Here is a 22573-nt window from a genome sequence, read left to right on the forward strand (position 1 = left end):
ATTCTTTGCTCATGCTTTGGGAGATTGTTATAAACTATTCAGCTTTTGATTTTGTGCAAAGAAAGATGTGCTGTCAATCAGTGGTATCATTGTCGGAATGTCACTAACAGGCTCAAAGCTATACATTGAACATCTAGTACACTGCACTACAGAGACTGCCCTGATCTTACACATTGCCAGGTATTACACTGTCTTTGTAAGGACTCTCGTTGCTTAGTGCTGCTAACTTGAATGGGGCAACAGTTTCCATGGTAATTGCAGCAACTTCGCTGTTACTGGTTTGGGAGAGAGTGTTGCTGGTTCCCATGTATATTTGTTTCATACATCGGGCTGCAGCTGGCTTCTGAAGACTGGCTGCTGCCGGGACTGCTGCTGTGAGTAATTACGATGCTCGGGATACGGGCTGCCTTCGCTAATGCAACGTCTACTTTCTTCAGTCCAACATCATCGAGCTTTCCGACCACCTGAATAGGCAATGAGTCAAGCGAGAGAATTTGGTCAATGCTTCATTGCAAGCAGTCAACGATCCAAACAAAACCTTAAAATATGTTCTGCTCTGAGCAGCTTCAGTAAATTATTCATTTGATCCACATTCCTTACATGACTAATCAGGATTAGAAGGTGCAATAGGTGTGAGTTAAAGGCACAATGTTATTTGATGGAAGCACTTTCCAAGACCATTTAGGACAGCCTACGCACCCACTCCCTCCACCACCAGCCCACCATGGGTGCGGTGTGTATTATCTAAAGGTTTCACTGCAACAACTCACCAAGGCTTCTTCGGAAACACCTCCACCATAAGAATATAAGAAATAGGAGCAGGAGCAGACCATACGGCCCCTTTAGCCTGCTCCGCCATTCAATATGATCATTGCTGATCTTCTGCCTCAACTCCACTTTCCCGCCAGCTCCCCAGATCCCTTGATTCCCTGACAGATCTGTCTATCTAAGCCTTAAATAATATCGAATGTAAATTCTTTTCATCTCTGTGTCAAGTTTAACTGGAATAGAAATCGAAAAATCGCATTGCAAGTTTAGGCAGAAGAAACCAGAAATGTACATCAAATTGAGCTTCATTATCAAGGCAACTAACCCAAGCAATAAGGCTGCCTGTAATCTGATGTACTGTTACAATACCTCTTTAATACAACATTGAGACAATGACAGAAACATATACCAAATACATAAAAACAGCAACAAGGTTTATGCTAGTGCTGGGGATTTACCAAGTCACAGTATATTTCGCCCAGTGGCCTGTGCACTTCATTATGCCCTGTATTATGAGTACTACATTACTGGCACGGAGGCCTCTACATCTCATTGTGGCCTGAAGTGAGTGATATAAGTGGTTTAAGTCCTGTGTTAAAACAACAGACAGAAGAATGTCACTCAAATGTTATGTATTTGTCAGCTAATATCTCAAACACTCATTTCTGGAGTCGTAACTTGCCATTTGTGTAAGTTACATCTCACTGTTGGAAATGGTGAAGAATTACCGCCTATGGTTTCCTTATTGATAATCAATTAGTAAAACTCCCACAAATCCCATGACACCAGCTGTTGATGATTCAAAATATTGCTTCAGTGCCATCACCCGATGACAACATGTTGCAAATTAAAAGTTCCACAGTAATAGACACAAGAATAAAGAGCACAGTTGTAAAACATTTTAGTTTCAACATCATCCGTGTCTTGTGTTAGAGGATATCGAAACAACCCAGCTTGCACAGAACAATATGTCAACTCAGCTACCATGAGGTGTTACAGGTAAATAAAAGCAAAATACTGCAGATGCTGGAAATCGGAAATAAAAACAGGAAGTGCTGGAAATACTCAGCAGGTCTGGCAGCATCTGTGGAGAGAGAAGCAGAGTTAACGCTTCAAGTCTGTTGAAACAGTTCTGATGAAAGGTCACAAACCTGAAATGTTAACTCTGCTTCTCTCTCTACAGATGCTGCCCGACCTGCTGAGTATTTCCAGCACTTCCTGTTTTTGTTACAGGTGAAATCTGTGGTGTAGATTACATCAACAACTCTTATCATTTAATCTCTCCTGTCTTCCACCCTATCACAGACCTTCCCGTTTGCACTTTTTCCACCCTCCCAAGTGCTAGAATGTGTGTAAAAAACCCCTTGGGCAGAATGCACCAGAGAATCTTTGACATGAAATGTACATCTCAATTGTAATTATAACTTACATATACTTGTAAGTGTAGTGAGGCACCTCATGTCCTGTACTGAACTGTATTGCACTTTCTGTAATGTCAAATTTGAATTGTGTGTGTGTGTGTGTCCACAGTACAGATAATGTATACAAATATGTTGATAATGTACAAAACTCATGATGTAGGTTACACATAGGAAGTATGTCAGCTGTTTGGACAGCACAGTAGAAGTTAATGATTTGTGATTCAATCAATGAAGAAGAGAGCGAGTAACACTTCCTGTCCAATTTTGAACAAAGGTATGGCCTTACACAATACTGCAGTCTGACTGAGCAACAGTACTGCAGTCTGACTGAGCAACAATACTGCAGTCTGACTGAGCAACAATACTGCAGTCTGACTGAGCAACAATACTGAAGTCTGACTGAGCAACAATACTGCAGTCTGACTGAGCAACAATACTGAAGTCTGACTGAGCAACAATACTGAAGTCTGACTGAGCAACAATACTGCAGTCTGACTGAGCAACAATACTGCAGTCTGACTGAGCAACAATACTGAAGTCTGACTGAGCAACAATACTGCAGTCTGACTGAGCAACAATACTGCAGTCTGACTGAGCAACAATACTGAAGTCTGACTGAGCAACAATACTGCAGTCTGACTGAGCAACAATACTGCAGTCTGACTGAGCAACAATACTGCAGTCTGACTGAGCAACAATACTGAAGTCTGACTGAGCAACAATACTGAAGTCTGACTGAGCAACAATACTGCAGTCTGACTGAGCAACAATACTGAAGTCTGACTGAGCAACAATACTGCAGTCTGACTGAGCAACAATACTGAAGTCTGACTGAGCAACAATACTGCAGTCTGACTGAGCAACAATACTGCAGTCTGACTGAGCAACAGGCCTCCTTCCCCATTGGAATATTCTCAAATATATTTGTTATTTACAATGCACACAGACCCAGCTTCAGTCTTTATTCCTTTGCTTAACAGAATGGGCTGGCATGTACCTTGGGAGAGAGTCTCCTATCAGCTCTAGGCTTCACTTCAACCATCGAGATGTTGGTCATGCCAGTTGATGTCTGAAAAGAAAGCAGTGCAGATTGTTGAAATTAACCAATGCTGAGACCATGAAACCTCGAGAGATTCTGGATCCTTCGAGGCTTCATTGCAAATCACACAATGATCCAAATCAAACAATAAAGCTCGTTCTCCTCGAAGAAACTTCTATCAATCCTTCATTTGATCACCATGCAATACCTTTCCAGCACCAAGACTCTATCTAATAAATTTAACTTGCATTGTTAACAGTAGCTGCTTCTTGGCTGTGTATCACAGCCTAGCCTTTAGCTTGATTTTCCCTGTCTCCATCTTGAGCTCCTCATGGCACTCAGCAGCTGAAAGGAATGGCCTTGCAACTTACTCTGAGGCCTTTATTACACATATTCTAAAAGCCTCATAGCAGTGAGCAGGGGTTTTGTTTAAAGATGCAAAAACTTGTTTGGCCTTTCCTTGTTTTTCCCAGTTATTTACGTGACAATAATAGACTCACCCGCTTACTTCACAGAGTGGCTTCCTCGCTCTTATTGAAGAGATCAAATGGTACAGCACGACCCAGGGAAGTTATCTCTACTGTTGAAGCTCCAATGAACTGTATCTGATTAATTGATTAGACTGACTGACTCTGGCTGAATGTGAGAGGTCCATGTCAAAGCATTCCCCTATGGCCTGGTACAACCGGTCTTTCCCATGGGATCTGTTGTCAGAGTTATTGTAGGAAACTGGCCGAACACCCCTGCTTGAGGAGTTTCAGGGCCTACAGAGCTTTAACATCGATCCAATGAACAAGTGTACTTTTCAGCAGTGCAAGTTGAGATATTCTTCAGTTATCTCTTCAGGAAGTATTTAAGTTCCTTGCACTCTTCACTGAGCTACAGAATTTCCACAAGATGTCACTTTACACGTCTCATTCTTTGGGTGTAATTTCAACTTAGTGGAAAACAGGCTACATTGGATCTGCTGCTCGTTGCACACTGCTCCTGAAAACTGGCAGAAATATAGAACAGGCCACTAATCTGCTTTATAATATCACCCAGTCTACATTACCCTCTTTATAACTCAACTCAGTGGGGGTGAAACTGGTCCACATCAGCAGCACAAAAGAGGCTCGTAGCCAATCAACAGCCGATTATTCACCCTGCTGTTTTTTTTTATTTTCAGTGACTTGGAAAATATTGCCAAGGTTTTTAATGCCAAGCCAAGTAAAAGTGACAGTGAGACTAGGACATGCGTCTCCAAAACGAATATGAGCCAACATTCTGTAAACGTCAGTGGAAAGAAGACTGGGCATGGTGAAAAATCAGCTGCCGATTCACTACGTGCCTGCTTCGTGTTGCTGGTATAGGCCAATTATTTCACAGCCCTCCCTCCCCGAGCTCCCAGTGCATCAAATATTCCTTGTAAGAGCTATCCGCAAAGGTCTCATAATTCATGCCATTATCCTTGGCTGTTGCTACAAGTGAGGCATTACCTTCTCAAAGATGCCCAAATCATTGCTTTTCAATTTCAATTTGTCCTTGGCGTCACTTTGCTCCGTTGTACCTTTGCTGAACTCACAGGAAACCTGTCTGCTGACAGGTCTTGAATTCATACTGGAAATATCAACCTCATTGTCAGTCCAGCCCTAGAATAGGAATGCAGTCAAATGTTAGGGACGGAGTAATATCTTGAATGCTGAGACACCAACAATCTTATAACAAGTGGTAACTTTATATAATAAAAGCAAAATACCGCGGATGCTGGAAATCTGAAATAAAAACAAGAAATGCTGGAACCACTCAACAGGTCTGGCAGCATCTGTGGAAAGAGAAGCAGAGTTAACGTTTCGGGTCAGTGACCCTTCTTCGGAACTGACAAATATTAAAAATGTCACAGGTTATAAGCAAGTGAGGTGAGGGTGGGGCAAGAGATCACAAAGGAGAAGGTGCAGATTGGACATGGTCACATAGCTGACCAAAAGGTCATGAAGCAAAGGCAAACAATATGTTAATGGTGTGTTGAAAGACAAAGCATGAGTACAGAATAGGTGTTAACGGACTGAATGTTGAACAGCAGCAAGTGCAAACATGAAAAATACACTGGGTAAACAAACTGAACAAACTAAGGTGAAATGAAATAAATGCAAAAAAAAGATGGTAAAAATTTTAAAAAGAAAAAAAGAAGAAAAGAGAAAAAAAAACTAAAAATGAAAGTAAAATGGGGGGCTGTCATGCTCTGAAATTATTGAACTCAATGTTCAGTCCGGCAGGCTGTAGTGTGTCTAATCGGTAGATGAGATGCTGTTCCTCAAGCTTGCGTTGATGTTCACTGGAACACTGCAGCAATCCCAGGACAGAGATGTGAGCATGAGAGCAGGGGAGAGTGTTGAAATGGCAAACAACCGGAAGCTCAGGGTCCTGCATGCGGACTGAGCGGAGATGTTCCGCAAAACGGTCGCCCAGTCTGCGCTTGGTCTCCCCAATGTAGAGGAGACCACATTGTGAGCAGCGAATACAGTATACTACATTGAAAGAAGTACAAGTAAATTGCTGCTTCACCTGAAAGGAGTGTTTGGGGCCTGGGCTAGTGAGGAGAGAGGAGGTAAATGGGCAGGTATTACACCTCCTGCGATTGCAGGGGAAGATGCCATCGGATGGGGAAGAGGTGGTGGGGGTAATGGAGGAGTGGACCAGGGTGTCACGGAGGGAACGATCCCTTCGGAATACTGACAGTGGAAGGGAGGTGAAGATGCGTTTGGTAGTGGCATCACACTGGAGGAGGCGGAAATGGCGGAGGATGATCCTTTGGATATGGAGGCTGATGGGGTGGAAAGTGAGGACAAGGGGAACCCTGTCACGGTTCTGGGAGGGAGGGGAAGGGTTGAGGGTAGAGGTACGGGAAATGGGCCGGACACGGTTGAGGGCCCTGTCAACAACAGTGGGGGAGAATCCTCGGTTGAGGAAAAAGGTCATACCAGAAGCACCGTCATGGAAGGTAGCATCATCAGAGCAGATGCGTCGAAGACGGGAGAAACTGGGAGAATGGAATGGAGTCCTTACAGGAGGTAGGGTGTGAAGAAGTGTAGTCGAGGTAGCTGTGGGAGTCAGTGGGCTTATAATGGATATTGGTAGACAACCTATCCCCAGAGATGGAGACAGAGAAGTCGAGGAAGGGAAGGGAAGTGTCAGAGATGGACCATGTAAAGGTGAGAGAAGGGTGGAAATTGGAAGCAAAGTTGATAAAGTTTTCCAGTTTGGGGCGGGAGCAGGAAATGGCACCGATACAGTCATCAATGTACTGGAAAAGGATGTCGCTATGGGTACCCGCATGGGTCCTAGTTATGCCTATCTTTTTGTGGGATATGTCGAGCATTCTTTGTTCCATCCTACTCAGGCCCCCGCCCCCAACTCTTTTTCCGGTACATTGATGACTGTATTGGTGCCGTTTCCTGCTCCCACCCCGAACTGGAAAATTTGATGTTCCAGTGAACATCAACGCAAGCTCGAGGAACAGCATCTCATCTACCGATTAGGCACACTTCAGCCTGCCGGACTGAACATTGAGTTCAATAATTTCAGAGCATGACAGCCCCCCATTTTACTTTCATTTTTAGTTGTTTTTTTCTTTTTTCTTCTTTTTTTCTTTTTTACTTTTTTTACCACTTTTTTTTGCATTTATTTCATTTCATCTTAGTTTGCTCAGTTTGCTAACCCACTTTTTTTTCATGTTTGCACTTGCTGCTGTTCAATATTCAGTCCGTTAACACCTATTCTGTACTAATGCTTTGTCTTTCAACACACCATTAACATATTGTTTGCCTTTGCTCCATGACCTTTTGGTCAGCTATGAGACCTTGTCCAATCTGCACCTTCTCCTTTGCCCCACCCCCACCTCACTTGCTTATAACCTGTGACATTTTTAATATTTGTCAGTTCCGAAGAAGGGTCACTGACCTGAAACGTTAACTCTGCTTCTCTTTCCACAGATGCTGCCAGACCTGCTGAGTGATTCCAGCATTTCTTGTAACTTTATATAAGCTTGCTCGTCACGGCTACTTAAAGCTACAGTCTCTCAGGCTGTGAAATTGGGCTCTGTGGCGCAGTCCGCCCTGCTGGTCACTTCTGGCGTGGCCCGTGCGGCGCCCCATTCTGGGAAGGACGCTAGCGCGGTGTACCGTGTATACCGTTGGATTGTGACATCAATCAGCCGGCTGATTGATTTGGCACACATCTTTCAAACTTGGACTGCACTGGTCCAGGGAACGCTTCTGCTAGTCACTCAGAGTTGTACATGTGCCCAGCTGCAGCAGGGACTTCCACAAGCATTATTTAAAGGGTCAGGTGAGGTGATTATGACTTATTTCTGCCATGGAGAAGTTTGTGGAAGTACCATAGCTTGTTTTTGGAGGTCTGTTGGTGAGTTGTGGATTTGGTCATCCAAGACTGCAAGAGGTACAGGGGGGGCTCCCGTTACAGTATCTCAGGCTCTCCAAGGAGGTCCTGGCTACCACAGGTTTTTATACCTCTACCTCACGAAGGAGCAATGCCTGAGGTGGCTCCGATTCAACAAGGAGATGGTCACTGAACTGTATCACCTCCTTCAACAGGACCTGGAGCCTCACAGCAGGGTGAGGATGGCGCTGCCAGTGGCCGTAAAGGTCACAGCTGCAGTAAACGTCTACGTGACCGGAACATTCCAGGCAGGAACGTGTGACATATCCAACATCTCCCAGTGCACCATCCATTGCTGCATCTGGGAGGTGGCAGAGGACCCTTTGGTGAAGAGAGCCGATTACATCATGGTTTCTCCAAGCAGAGTGGAGCAGGATGAAAGGGCACATGACTTTGCCAGGATAGTGGGATTCCCAATAGTGCAGGAGCCCGTGATTTCACACACGTGGTTCTGCAAGCCCACCCCGCCCCCCCCGCCCCCCCATGTCAACAGGAGAGGTACAGGAACAGCAAGGGTTTCCACTCAATAAATGTGCAGTTGGTGTGCGGCCCGTTATCATGGCAGCGTCTTCATCCTGATGTGGCCTGGCATTCCTGCCATCTTTGGGCTGCCAAGAAGAACCAGAGGGTGGTTGCTGGGAGACAAGGGATACGCACTCTGCACCTGGCTGGTGACCCCCATCCACCACCTGACCAGGCGAGGTCATTGGAGCATCATAGAGCAGACCAATGGCATGCTAAAGCAATGATTCTGCCACAAACATCGCCATTAGGAGGGCGCGGCCATAGGAGAACTTCCCTTCCCCACCATGGCTGCACCATTCCCCAACTTACCATCCATCGGGGACACTCCATCACAGCATCCTCTTGGCCAAGATCCTGCAATAAGAGCCAGTAACAGTAACCTTACCACAGCGTCTTTATCCAAAAACACATACACTAATACAAACCAAAATGATCTATTCACATTTGTGTGTCCCCTTCGTTCCTGCCTTTGCCTGTCCTCGTGCTCCTAACCAGTGCTACCCGAGTGTCCGCAGTGTGATTGGTGGAAAGTTGTTGATTTTCACTGGGAGAGACTGCAGATGATCTGACAGGACACCTTCAAGTAGCTCTGGGCCTTGAAGGCTCAGTTTTGGACTGGCATGGGTGGCAGCAGTCTGGGCTGGCTGGCTGACGGGCAACAGCAAGAGCACTGGTGGAGCTGCAATGGTGGGATGATGAACGCTGTCTTCCTGCGAGACGACAGCAGGTTCATACTGTATGGTGGCACTGCCACGCCCCTAGGTAGTTACCTCCGCAATCCTACTAATCTGTTGGAGGACAGATTGCTGGATTGCAGGGAGAGCCTGCATGCCTCCTGAGTCTCATGACCTCCATTTGAGCTTCCACTGCAGCTCTGAGACATTGACTGGATTCCACCTGTGCTTCAGTGAAAGCTGAGACGTCAGTCGTCGGGTGGGTCCACAAGTGCTGCCATGGAGTTGGCCACCACTTCTAAGCTGGAGAGGACAGGCTCCCAAGCTCTATATGCCCCATTGGAGCTGGACTCCTCCATCCTCCTTGATGGTGACAGGAGGTTGTCTGGCAGGTCTGCAAATGCACCAAGCGTCTCTGTGTGCATTCTCATCGGCATTCTCCTGGATGCCGCCCCATAACGCTGCAGTAGAACTCATCTGCAACCCCACTATCTGGTGTGCTGGCACATGAGCTAGCTTTTACTCCCTGCAGCCCACTCGTGCCCGGTCACTCACTACGTGCTGATCCCGACTCTATACTAGCCTCTAAAATTCATGCAGTGCCAGGGTCTGAGCTGCTGGCTGAGAGTGTCATATCAAGCGATGGGGCTTCTTCAAAAGTGATGTGCTCCTTCTCGCTCTCTCTTCTCCTCCTGAGGCTGCTGTGGCTGGGCAGGCAGCAGTTCTTGGGCATTCGAAAGCAGAAATTCAGAAGGGGAGGGTTGGGGTGAGAGAAGGGGAATGGGATGGAGAACAAAATGTCCATGGTCACACCATCTGCAGTTTGTACTCCATACCAGATAGCAGGATCAGGATGAGCTGGGAGTTGAGAAAGGGCATAAGGCAGGAACATATCTTCATCCTCAATGTTCTCAGTGATGCCGGATACAACGGGTCACAGCAGGACCCATGATACAGAGCACCATTTCCTCCATAGGGCTCAGGGGGTGCCCGTCCCCCACCGCTTCTGCTCTGCTCCCTTCCATTTTGTGCCACTGTTCCCTGGAAGAGAGAGGGACAAATGTCGGTGATTGTATTTCACTGTGTTTGCGTGATGTGCCTGCCATGGATGAATTGCATGAGGTATGTGGAGGCAGTCAGAGGTGGGTGCGAGGCTGGCACCATTGGAAGGTGTGTGAGGGTGAGGTGGAGTATCTGGATGTTAGGCATGAGTGCTGAGTGCCAGGGAGCGCTGATGGGTGAATGATATGTTCGTGGTGCATTGAGCAGCATTGGAGGTTAGTGGTCTGGTCGGTAGGATATGACCTCTGAAGATGCATTCACTGACCTTGACCACTCGTGTGAGGTCATTGAACTTTATCTGGCACTGCTGCAGGTCCTTGGCGCCAAATTCCTTGCATTAACCCTGGCCACTTATTCCGATTCCCTTTGGAGGGCATTCTTTGATGGCATCCTGGCCTCCCGCAGAAACATGGCCTCTTTCCTCCTGTTTACCTCCTTGACTAAGGCCTGCAACACTCTGTCTGTGAACCTGGGTGCCATCACTCTGCTCTGGTGCTCCATTTTCTTTGTTTCCAATTGCAGCACTGGCAGTCAGCAACAGCTTCCTTTTATTCAGTGCAGCGCCCCTTTAAGAGGGACAGGCTGCCTTTAAGAGATGAAGACTAGGCTGAAACACATGTTAGCCTCACACCGCTTTTAGGCACCCTATTAAGTGCACAGCCAGCCAGCAGCGCCGGTCATGCCCGTCTCCGTGCTACGCTCAGGGAAATGGGGAGGCAGCATGAAATTTGTGCACTGCCTGCTCAAAGGGACTGGGCGTGGGTAGGTTACAAATCACAAAAACGGGTGCAGACTAATTTTTTGGAAGTTACTTATTTAAGAGCAGCAGACAGCAGCAAGCCAGACTGCAGTCTTAAACTCTCAATTTTACTCATGTCGTCAAGGGAAAGCAGCCAGTGAAAGTTAAGATGCTTTCCCAAAGGGCGAGAAAAGGACAAATCACTTACGACATCAACACTTTCCATTTATGCAGCAACTGTAATGTAAAAAGAATCCCAAGGCACTTCACAGAATTAACGTTAAGGACAACAGTTGCAGAGCAAAGGAGAGATTTGGAGGGATGCTGAAGAGCTTGGCTGAAGAGATAGGTTTTTTGGAGGTTCTTTAAGGAAGAGATAGAGAAGTGAAGAAATTTAGGCAGCGAATTGCATAGGATAGGACCAAGGTGGCTGATGGCCCTAATTTCAATGGCGAAAGAAGGGACAGAGTCAGATGAGGAGAATGTTTTGGGGGGGGGGGGGTGGGTGGGGAAGGTTACAGAGCTGCAGGAATTTGCAGAGATAGGTGAGGTGAGGTCAAAAGCAGGATTTAACAATAAGGATGCTGAAGAGTGGAAGCCAGTGTCATTCAGTGAGGATAGGGGAGTGAGACAGAGTTGGCACTAATAGATGATGGAGGTTGGGAGGCCAGAAAGGAGACATGGAATAGTCGAGTTTGGAGGTGATGAAGGGATGTATGAAGACTTCAGTAACAGACAGGGAGAAACAAGGCAGAGGTGGGAGGAGATGGTTTGAAATCCAGCTCTGGGACAAACAGGTTGTGAAAACAATGTGGTTCAACCTGATACAATGGCCGGAGAGGATGGAATTAAATCCATGGCAAAGGGACAGAGTTTGCACTGGGGACTGATGACAATGGCTTCACTCTTCCTAACGCTGAGCAGGAAGAAGAAATGACATCTCCAGGTCAGGATGTCAAACAAGCAGTCTGACAACATAGAGGCAGTTGAGTACATGAGGGCGAGGCGAAGTGGTAGAACTGGAGGATATCAGTGCAAATGTGGAAGCTGGCTCTCTGTGGCTGTGAATACTAGCAAGGGGTAGCATGTAGACACAGAAGAGGAAAGGGTCAAGAATAAGTCCCTTGGGAGGAGTGGGGAGAAAAGGCATCGGTAGAGATGCTCTGGCTATGTCCAAATAGTTAATCCCGTAGATCTGCACATCTGAGGAGTTGCAATGGGAAAGGTTGGCAAGGTCGATTGTATCATATTCTGCGGAAAGATTCTGGACGAGGAAGAATAATGCACTCTCGTTACGAACACAAAGGTGATGGAAGCAGAGTACTGACATACAAAATTTCTGTCTTGTATCATTCACATAGGAAACTCTGAGGTAAACTTTTAACTTTTCTCCTCCTTGCACTGTACTTCACATGCTGAGAATACATATTAGGCATTCAGTTACATGCTCCCATTATTTTCATTCATTAATTTTATTGGACAGAGCCATGGGAGCGTAAATCCAATCTCTGTAATGTGTAGATGTGCACTGGGAGTGTTAAAGATAAAAATTCCCCCAGTATAAACCAATGTATTCTGAGCTATTTTTAAAAGATAACTTCTGCTGGCTGCATTCTTGAAAGAGTTCCATTGTCTGTGTGAGGGAAGAAATACAACAATGAGATACTTTTTCAATCAATGAGGTGATGTAAAACTGCTAATAACAAGTCGATTGTAAAGATGCATGTGATAGGAAACCAGCAGCAAAGGGTAGTTGGTGGTCATGTGTCACGTTGATACACACAGGCTTCAAATCATAAGAAATGTGTTTATGGACACGGCAGTTTTGTTGCAAAATCAAGTAAACAAGTATTGAAAAACATCCTGGGCTGTAACTATTTCTTTCTGCTGATTACAGGCTGTCAAACATTTCCAACCTGAATTTGTTCACGCTGTTTGGCAAAAGGATTGACTTGGTTGCACTTTACTTTTACTTGAGATGAGTCTGTTCTCAAGTTACATTCTTTGTTTTGTGGCTGCTTGGATGAACTGCAACTCACTGACCTTTTCCAAACCCCCTTCCCTGTGATTTTCAGATTACTGTGAATGCTCTGTATTGTGACAGGGAGTTGTTGGGAAGGTTAACCGTCTCTGCAAATGCTACAAAAAGGTTCTGGTTGTTCAAAAATCTCCTACAGCATCATGAAACATTAACTATTATAGTTGATGGAGTTTGCTTTGCCATCAAGCCAGTTTCCGTCAGTCAATACAATGGAACGTTTCTCTTTATCGGGATCAATGCTTTTTTCCAGATGCTCTGATTCCTCCCTTGAGGGACTGACTATATTTCAGTTATTGCAGTTTATCTCCTCGCTGTTTTTAAGGGAGTGTAAACATTTTGGGGTAGATTTTAACTTTAAGCCATAATGTAAAACGGGGGATAACAAATTAACGACTCATTTTACATCTGTTTTGATTTTTGCTTCCGTTGACTTCATTCGTACAGCGCGTTTTGCTACCTCAGGACATGCCAGAGTGCTTTACGACCAAATAAGTAGTTTTTGAAAGTGTGGTCACTGTTGTAGTCATGTAACAAGAGTGACAGCCAAGGTCTCACAAACAACAAATAGATGATAACCAGATAATCTGTTTTAGTGATGCTGGTTAATGAATTAATATTGTCCAGGGCACCAAGGAACTATCCCCTGCTCTTCTTCGGAATAGTGCGGTGGGATCTTTTACATTCGCGTAAGAGACCAAACAGGGGCTCGGTTTAACGTGTCATTTGAAAGACAGTACCTCCAACAGTGCAGCATTCCCGCAGAACTGCACTGAAGTGTCGGCCTAGATTATAGGCTCAAGTCTCTCTCGGGGCACTTGACCTCATGACCTACTGACTCAGAGGCTGAGCCAAAGATGACACCTCGAATGATGATCCCGAATTAACCAGATGCACAACACCCAAAAACAATTGGGTTCAAGAAGTTCAATTCACGTATTTTTTGTAGGGTAGGATATCAAAGGATATGGGTCTGAAGCACAGATTAGCCATGATCTACTTGACTGGCGGAGGAGGCTTGAGGGGCTGAATGACCCCCGTCCGTTCCTATGACTCTCAACAGCTATTGTCAGTTCAGCAGCATTTCCTTACCGACACACTATCTGAAGCAGAGAGGTGACTCTTGGGGTGGAGATTGCCACTTGAGTTAGAGGTTTGGCTGGTCATGGTGGAATGCCTGGTGGAAAAGTAACTGCTTGCTAACTTGTAATCCTTATGAGACAGTCGGAGTAAACATCGAAGGAAAGGAATGTATTTCGCAATTGCCATTCTGAAAGTGAAGAACAATAAAGTTAGCAAGTCTAATTGAATTGGAATTGGAAATTGTGACCTAGCTTATTGGGTCAGAACCTCTGAGTCATTTTTCTCTTTGGTTGGGATCTTGTTGAATCATTCTAAGTTTTAAAAACCATTCTCACAATGGGAAAGACCTACATTTATATTGCTCATTCCGATTTGACCTGAAGGTGGTGGCTTGCTGTCTGCTTAAACCACTGCAGTCCACGTGACTATTCTTTGTGGTGGTTTGTTACAACTGATTGGCTTCCAAGGCCATTTCAGAGTCAACCATGATGGTTTAGTGACTGGAGTCACATTTATCCAGAGCAGGGAATGATCGCAGGTTTCCACAGCTGAAGGACATTAACTAACTAGTTGGGTTTTTACTGATTCCAGTGTCTTATTTCCAGGTAATTACTTTTTTTTTTAACCTGAATTTAAATTCACAGACTGCCATGGTGGGATTTGAACTCACATTCAATCAATGATTAGTTCAGGATTACTAGTCCAGTAGTATAGCCACTATGCTACCACACCTATTAGACTGCTCAGTCATCCCTACCAGATTACAAGAAATAATTTTTTAAAACTTACCTGTACTTGGGATGAGTGATAGCATAGATGATTGGATTGTGAATGGCCGAGGCCTTAGCAATCACAGCTGGGACAGAGTTCATGTAAGGCGTGAGGATATCGGCATACCTATAAATACAGAGCGTAAATGAATGTACAGCGCTCAAAGGTGCAGAGAGCAGTCAAGGAGTTTCACTTCTTGTTCAGACCCTGCCTCCAGATTTACAGCACCAGTTAACCATTGGTGCGGAACTGAAATCACTTCAGATGGATATAAAGTTGGAGTGTAAATACACCCCTGGATTTCCAGCAGTTAGGTGAATAAACACAATAGTAAGTGTACATACCCAGCAAAAGCAGTGAGGGCCACTGTGGAATATGGGGACCAGGAGATGACATAAAGCAGGATGACTATCAAAGCAATTTTGGCCAATTTCCACTCATTATTTATCCTTTGATTTTGGTTCCGGGATACCCTGCTGGCGTTCCCTCCAATTTTCTCTATATCCCTGTTGAAAATAAGAATTTGTTTTGTTTGAGTCAAATTCCATAATGATCCAAAATGAGAACATTAGTAGAACACAAGGGGGTAGAAGTTATGCTTCAACTGTACAAAGCCCTGGTTAGAACACACCTGGAAAACTGTGAACAGTTTGGGACAACCCACCTTAGGAAGGATATATTGGCTTTGGAGGGAGTGCAGTGTACATTTACCAAGACTATAATGATAAAGGAGAGATTACACAAACTAGGGTTGTATTCCCTGAAATTTAGAACGTTACGAGGTGACTTGATTGAAGTTTTGAAGATATAAAGGGGAACAGATAGGGTCAATAGAGAGAAACTATTTCCACTGGTTGGGAGTCTAGGACTAAGGGGCATAGTGTAAAAATTAGAGCCAGACATTTCAGGAGTGAAATTAGGAAAGACTTTTACACTGAAAGGGTAATGGAAGTTTTGAAGTCTCTTCCACAAATGGCAATTAATGCGAGATCAATTGTTAATTTTAAATCCAAGATGGATAGATTCTTGTTGTCCAAAGTTATTAAAGAATATGGGCCAAAGGCCATATGGTGTTCAGTTGCAGAGCAGCCATGATCTCATTAAACGGTGGAACAGGCACGAGGGGCTAAATAACCATCTCCTGTTTCTATGTGTATGTATTCATAGATTGATGAAATATGATATGCGAATCAGACCATTTCTGAAGTGCATGTTGATAGCCACCTAGGCATTACAGGGTAAATTTTGCAAGGCTCTATCGTGTTCCCCGGTGGGCCGAAGGGCCAGTTTCTGTGCTGTATAACTCTATGGCTCTCTAACTCTATGTGTTAACCACCCACAATCAGGAGCACCATGAATTGGGCCTCCGTTCAATATTCCATTCCATGCTCCAACAGCAGAGTCATATATAAAGACTAATGAAGAAGGATATCATAAAATCCTTGCACTATATTTATGGGTGATACCAGTTTTGACTTAGCACTGTCACACGGACCCCCAACTGAGCTGAAAGAGGACCATGATAACTTGCAGCAGAAGTCAGTATGATTGAATGATCTAGACACTCCATTCTGAATATAAACGAGTTCTCTCTAAAGAAAAGGAACACAAAAAGATGAGCAGGGGAAATTGAGTTGCTAACAAGTTGGAAATCAAGTTAATAAGGCTTACGGAGTATTGGAATTGAATTAATAAAGTATAAGCTGAAGGCAAAGAGTTGTTAAAGATGGACAAAGTTAGAGAAATTTAGAGGCTTTGACAAATATTCGTTCTTTATGAATAAAACGATCTTGTTTTGCATTCACAAACTATAAGGAGAAACTTACAACAATCTTAACATCCAGTCTAAATAAGGTCAATATCACAAGGCGTGATACAATTATTCCTGTGAACTCCAGAGTTACAGCTGCTTTTAACTAATATAATGGCAGAGAACAAGAAACAACAATGACAGAAAAAAAGGGGCAAAGAACCAAGACATAGGGGGAAATGCTTTGCTCTATTTATGGACACAGTATCCCCCGCAACACCATTCCCCAACCTTATAGATTTTTCCTGTTTCCTTTCTGCAGGAAGCAAATTGCTTTTAAGACAGCTACCAAGGAGGCAGGCGAAGGCCCGGAATTTTCACTAGGTTGAGCTGGCTTTAGTCAGTGTAATTCACCCGAAATCGGCTAAATCAGCAGAAAAGTTGGCGGAATTTTAAGCACTAGTCCACCCCCGTATCAAATTAATCGCCATGGTGAGTTCTCGTTAATTACGAGAGGCTCTAAAAATTAAGCGTTTTTTTGGGCACAAAGACACTAATTGTAATGTTTTAAAAGCTTTTGGATATGCATTTCTTTAAATTTACTAAGAAACTGACTTCTGTACACATATGTAACTAGTAAATAGTTACGGACAGCTTTTTTAAAGTCATTTTCAGTTACTTAAAATTGGGTTACTCACAACTGGCAGACTAGAGACTGATTTAAAAAGCTTATTTTTTGTGATAACCCCATTTTCAGCTGCCTTAATCAAACTGCACCAAATTACTGCTCTTAAATAAAGCAAGGAATATTTTTTTAAAGCAAAATCTTTAAAATAAAAATCTGTTCGAAAGCATACCTGGTTCATGGCAGATTTTACGTTTGGCAATATGCAAATGAATTTGAGCAGAAACTTGAGAGGAAAAGCACTTCTGAAAACTAGCACAATTTGGGGCATAATTTGCACCTCGATCACTGATTATACCGCCAGCAGAAACTGCAGGGTAGGGCTTGTAGATCTTAGCCCTGTACTCTAAGGGCCTTCCCCATCCCTTCTCAAATTTAATGCTAGTGTCCTATTGTGGCAAAAATTATATTCTTTGTTTAGGTTTCAGAGTTTGTAGCTGCCCCTTTAGTTGTGCATAGAGAGTTTAACATTGCAGGCTATCAAATTAATCCAATACAATGTTGCAATTTTTGTTGGTTTCCCAGGTCTGAGCGAGCTTACAACAGAACTCAAGTGTGAACAATGTTACATGACTGATTCAGTTTTTAGTTGACTGAACGTTCCTTTATAAATTTGAGGGGTCAGCTATTCAAAGTCCAGAATGTCCCGGTAACATTTTGTCGGGATGTGCCAAGAGACTGGCCCTACAGTTTAAATTGGGATAGAGTAGGGAATGAGTTTGAGTTTGAAATTCAAACAACTGAAACTTGAATTGCAGATTGAATTGCGAAAAGTTTGAAAATTAATCTACAACGATTTGAAAGTTGAGCTGTCACATTGGAGGCTTAGTTACAGAAAGTCGGTGAAAATTGCTGGAAGTTTGAAGTTTCTGTTTATCAAGGTTAGGGACAGAGGGATCTGGGTGTTCTCGTACATGAAACACAAAAGTTTAGCATGCAGGTACAGCAAGTAATTCGAAAGGCAAATTGAATGTGGGCCTTAATTGTAAGTTCAGGAAGAGGGGGAGTGCGAATGGTTTCGTATAAAAGTAGGGAAGTCTTGCTACAACTGTACAGGGCTTTGGTGAGATCACACCGAGTGTACTATATACAGTTTTGGTCTCATTTCAGGAGGGACATACTTGCATTGGAGGCAATTCAGAGAAGGTTCGCTAGGTTGATTCCTGGGATGAAGGGGTTGCCTTATGAGGAAAGGTTGAGCAGCTTGGGCCCATACTCATTGGAGTTTAGAAGAATGAGAGGTGATCTTATCAAAACATATAAGATTCTGAAGGGGCTTGGCAGGGTAGATGCTGAGAGGATGTTTCTCCTCATATGCGGGTATCTAGAACTAGGGGACACAGTTTCAGAATAAGGGGTTGCCCATTTAAGACGTAGATGAGGAGAAATCTCTTCTCTCAGAGGGTCATGAATCTTTGGAATTCTCTACCCCAGAGAGCATTGGAGGCTGGGTCATTGGAATATATTCAAGGCTGAGTTAGACAGATTTCTGATCTCCAAAGGAGTTGAGGGTTGTGGGCAGCAGGCAGGAAAGTGGACTTAAGGCCAAGATCAGATCAGCCATGATGTTATTGAATGGTGGAGTAGGCTTGGGGGGCCGGGTGTGGGAGTACGTATGGCCTACTCCTGCTCCTATTTCTAATGTTCTTCTTATGTCTTTAGACACATTCACAAGTTAGGCTGGAGAAACCTAGGGCCGGCTGCAAATTGAATTAGTGCAATCTGGAAGCATTTTTGGCATTGGCACTTGAGGGACATAGAGAATACAGATTCCCAAAAATAAACCCCGGAGCTGTGAAATAATGAGTTGAGAAGACTGACACCGAGCATTACGTTAACAATCTCCCGACACAGACTCAATACACATTAAGAAGCTGCTCATTATGGGGCTCAGATGCATGCAAGACTGACCTGTTGGTGGACAGAATGGCCCGGAAGATGAAGATGTAGCAGTAGATGATAATTCCCAAAGGAATGAAGAAGACAAAGCAGAAGAGAAGCATGGTGTAAGCCCGGACAGATGGGGTGAATGTTGTGTAGTCCCAGGTACAGGAAGTCATCAATCCTTCGGGTACATAGGCACCTAGATACAACAAGCAAAAACAACATGTAGACACTGTAAGTAATCTTCCTTTCAGGCAAATATTAAACTGATGGTGCCGCCATCTCGAGGAACCTTTGTGCTGATTAGTAGTGTAGGTGTTGCCGAGCAACTCAATAATAGCCAAAGTCAACCATTGCTTATCAGCAGGGATTCCTGTGTTTTACAAGAAAAACTGCGCAAGTTGGACTTATGTAGAAAAATTGGAAAAGCCATGGAACTGTCTCAGTTTAGCGCTGCTATCTTTGTCTGATTTCAAAATCACTTTCTCCTTCTTCCAACTGTAAAAATGCTGCCATAGTCTCCACACAAGGGATGCTCATGGGTTGGTGAAAGAGTTCACTGTTCAACAAATTAGAATTTCACCTCTGCCATGTCATACCCTCACTATTGTTGGGACAAGTTCACTTATGGTTGCACTGAAAAAAAGCATAGAAAAATGAACAAGGAACGAGAAAAAGAAATAGGCAAATGAGTTTAATACACGGGACTAACCTAGTTATGGTCTCAAAACAGGCAGAAAAGTATTGCGTTTTGAGGCCATCAAAAATTGCCCTGTCTTTATTTTCGGTTACACATGCCAATTAAGTACTTTTTCTGAAGGCAGTCATTTTTAAAATGTAGGGAACTGTGGTAACCCCAGTTTGAGTACAGCAAGATCCCGCAAACAACAATCAGACAAATGACTAGATATTCTGATTTGGTGATGTTGGTTAAGGGATAAGTGTTTATCAGGACACTGAGAGAACTCCCCTCCTCGTTAATTAGTGCCACAGGAGATTTTATGTCCACCTAAGAGGGCAGATTTTTTATTTTTTTTTATTTAGAGATACAGCACTGAAACAGGCCCTTCGGCCCACCGAGTCTATGTCGACCAACAACCACCCATTTATACACTTTTTCTTTGGCCTCCTTGTCTTGAGAGACAATGGGTAAGCGCCTGGAGGTGGTCAGTGGTTTGTGAAGCAGCACCTGGAGTGGCTATAAAGGCCAATTCTAGAGTGACAGGCTCTTCCACAGGTGCTGCAGAGAAATTTGTTTGTCGGGGCTGTTACACAGTTGGCTCTCCCCTTGCGCCTCTGTCTATTTTCCTGCCAACTACTAAGTCTCTTCGACTCGCCACATTTTAGCCCTGTCTTTATGGCTGCCCGCCAGCTCTGGCGAACGCTGGCAACTGACTCCCACGACTTGTGATCAATGTCACAGGATTTCATGTCGCGTTTGCAGACGTCTTTAAAGCGGAGACATGGACGGCCGGTGGGTCTGATACCAGTGGCGAGCTCACTGTACAATGTGTCTTTGGGGATCCTGCCATCTTCCATGCGGCTCACATGGCCAAGCCATCTCAAGCGCCGCTGACTCAGTAGTGTGTATCAGCTGGGGATGTTGGCCGCCTCGAGGACTTCTGTGTTGGAGATACGGTCCTGCCACCTGATGCCAAGTATTCTCCAGAGGCAGTGAAGATGGAATGAATTGAGACGTCGCTCTTGGCTGGCATACGTTGTCCAGGCCTCGCTGCCATAGAGCAAGGTACTGAGGACACAGGCCTGATACACTCGGACTTTAGTGTTCCGTGTCAGTGCGCCATTTTCCCACACTCTCTTGGCCAGTCTGGACATAGCAGTGGAAGCCTTTCCCATGCGCTTGTTGATTTCTGCATCTAGAGACAGGTTACTGGTGATAGTTGAGTCTAGGTAGGTGAACTCTTGAACCACTTCCAGAGCGTGGTCGCCAATATTGATGGATGGAGCATTTCTGACGCCCTGCCCCATGATGTTCGTTTTCTTGAGGCTGATGGTTTGGCCAAATTCATTGCAGGCAGCCGCAAACCTGTCGATGAGACTCTGCTGGCACTCTTCAGTGTGAGATGTTAAAGCAGCATCGTCAGCAAAGAGGAGTTCCCTGATGAGGACTTTCTGTACTTTGGACTTCGCTCTTGGACGGGCAAGGTTGAACAACCTGCCCCCTGATCTTGTGTGGAGGAAAATTCCTTCTTCAGAGGACTTGAACGCATGTGAAAGTAGGGAGAAGAAAATCCCAAAAAGTGTGGGTGCAAGAACACAGCCCTGTTTCACGACACTCAGGATAGGAAAGGGCTCTGATGAGGAGCCACCATGTTGAATTGTGCCTTTCATATTGTCATGGAATGAGGTGATGATACTTAGTAGCTTTGGTGGGCATCCAATCTTTTCTAGTAGTCTGAAGAGACCACGTCTGCTGACGAGGTCAAAGGCTTTGGGTGAGATCAATGAAAGCAACGTAGAGGGGCATCTGTTGTTCGCGGCATTTCTCCTGTATCTGACGAAGGGAGAACAGCATGTCAACGGTCGATCTCTCTGCATGAAAGCCACACTGTGCCTCAGGGTAGACGTGCTCGGCCAGCTTCTGGAGCCTGTTTAGAGCGACTCGAGCAAAGACTTTCCCCACTACGCTGAGCAGGGAGAATCCACGGTAGTTGTTGCAGTCACCGCGGTCACCTTTGTTTTTATAGAGGGTGATGATATTGGCATCGCGCATGTCCTGGGGTACTGCTCCCTCGTCCCAGCACAGGCATAGCAGTTCATGTAGTGCTGAGAGCATAGCAGGCTTGGCACTCTTGATTATTTCAGGGGTAATGCTGTCCTTCCCAGGGGCTTTTCCATTGGCTAGAGAATCAATGGCATCACTGAGTTCCAATTTGGTTGGCTGTACGTCCAGCTCATCCATGACTGGTAGAGGCTGGGCTGCATTGAGGGCAGTCTCAGTGACAACATTCTTCCTGGAGTACAGTTCTAGGTAGTGCTCAACCCAGCGGTCCATTTGTTTGCGTTGGTCAGTGATTGTGTCCCCTGATTTAGATTTGAGGGGGGCGATCTTCTTGATGGTTGGCCCAAGAGCTCTCTTAATGCCATCATACATTCCTCTGATGTTTCCGGTGTCAGAGGCCAGCTGAATATGACTGCATAGGTGTTGCCAGTAGTCGTTTGTGCAGCGCCTGGCTGTTCTTTGTGCAGTGCTTCTGGCTGCTTTAAGTGCTGCGGATGTTAAATCGCTGGGGGCTTTCTTGTAGTTTAACAGTGCAATGCGCTTAGCGGCTATGACAGGTTCCAGCTCTTCATTATGAGATTGAAACCAGTCTGCATTTCTCTTCGCACTTTTGCCGTAGGTGGTCAAAGCTGACTCATAGATGGCGTCTCTGATGTGGGCCCACTTGGTCTCAGCCTCCCCTGCGGGAGTGTTTTGAAGGGCTGTTACAAGTGAATTTAGAAATTTTTGTAACAGCTGTGGGTGAGAAATTCTGCTCGTGTTGATGCGCGGGTGTCCCTTCTGCTTGGAATGATGCAACTTCTTTGGTCTGAGTCTAACCTTGCTGCACACCAGGGAGTGGTCGGTGTCGCAGTCCGCACTGTGGAAGCTGTGTGTGATTTGAACATTTATACTAATCCTACATTAATCCCATATTCCCTACCACATCCCCACTATTCACCTGCCACCTACCTA

General features: G+C 44.8%; 1 protein-coding gene across 1 annotated transcript in view; it reads right to left on the minus strand.

Moving 5' to 3' along the window:
• Positions 1–272: 272 nt before the first annotated feature.
• Positions 273–22573, minus strand: part of opn4a (opsin 4a (melanopsin)) — a 59487-nt gene continuing 37186 nt past the window's right edge. The window contains exons 5-11 of the mRNA XM_068020347.1: positions 18904–19075; positions 14902–15063; positions 14576–14683; positions 13796–13973; positions 4707–4859; positions 3187–3258; positions 273–464 (exon numbers count right to left, since the gene is read on the minus strand). Coding sequence (XP_067876448.1) covers positions 273–464; positions 3187–3258; positions 4707–4859; positions 13796–13973; positions 14576–14683; positions 14902–15063; positions 18904–19075 — 1037 coding nt within the window. The remainder of the gene's footprint in view (positions 465–3186; positions 3259–4706; positions 4860–13795; positions 13974–14575; positions 14684–14901; positions 15064–18903; positions 19076–22573) is intronic.

The sequence above is a fragment of the Heterodontus francisci genome, chromosome 42 (genome assembly GCF_036365525.1).
Source record: "Heterodontus francisci isolate sHetFra1 chromosome 42, sHetFra1.hap1, whole genome shotgun sequence".
Classification (NCBI taxonomy): domain Eukaryota; kingdom Metazoa; phylum Chordata; class Chondrichthyes; order Heterodontiformes; family Heterodontidae; genus Heterodontus; species Heterodontus francisci.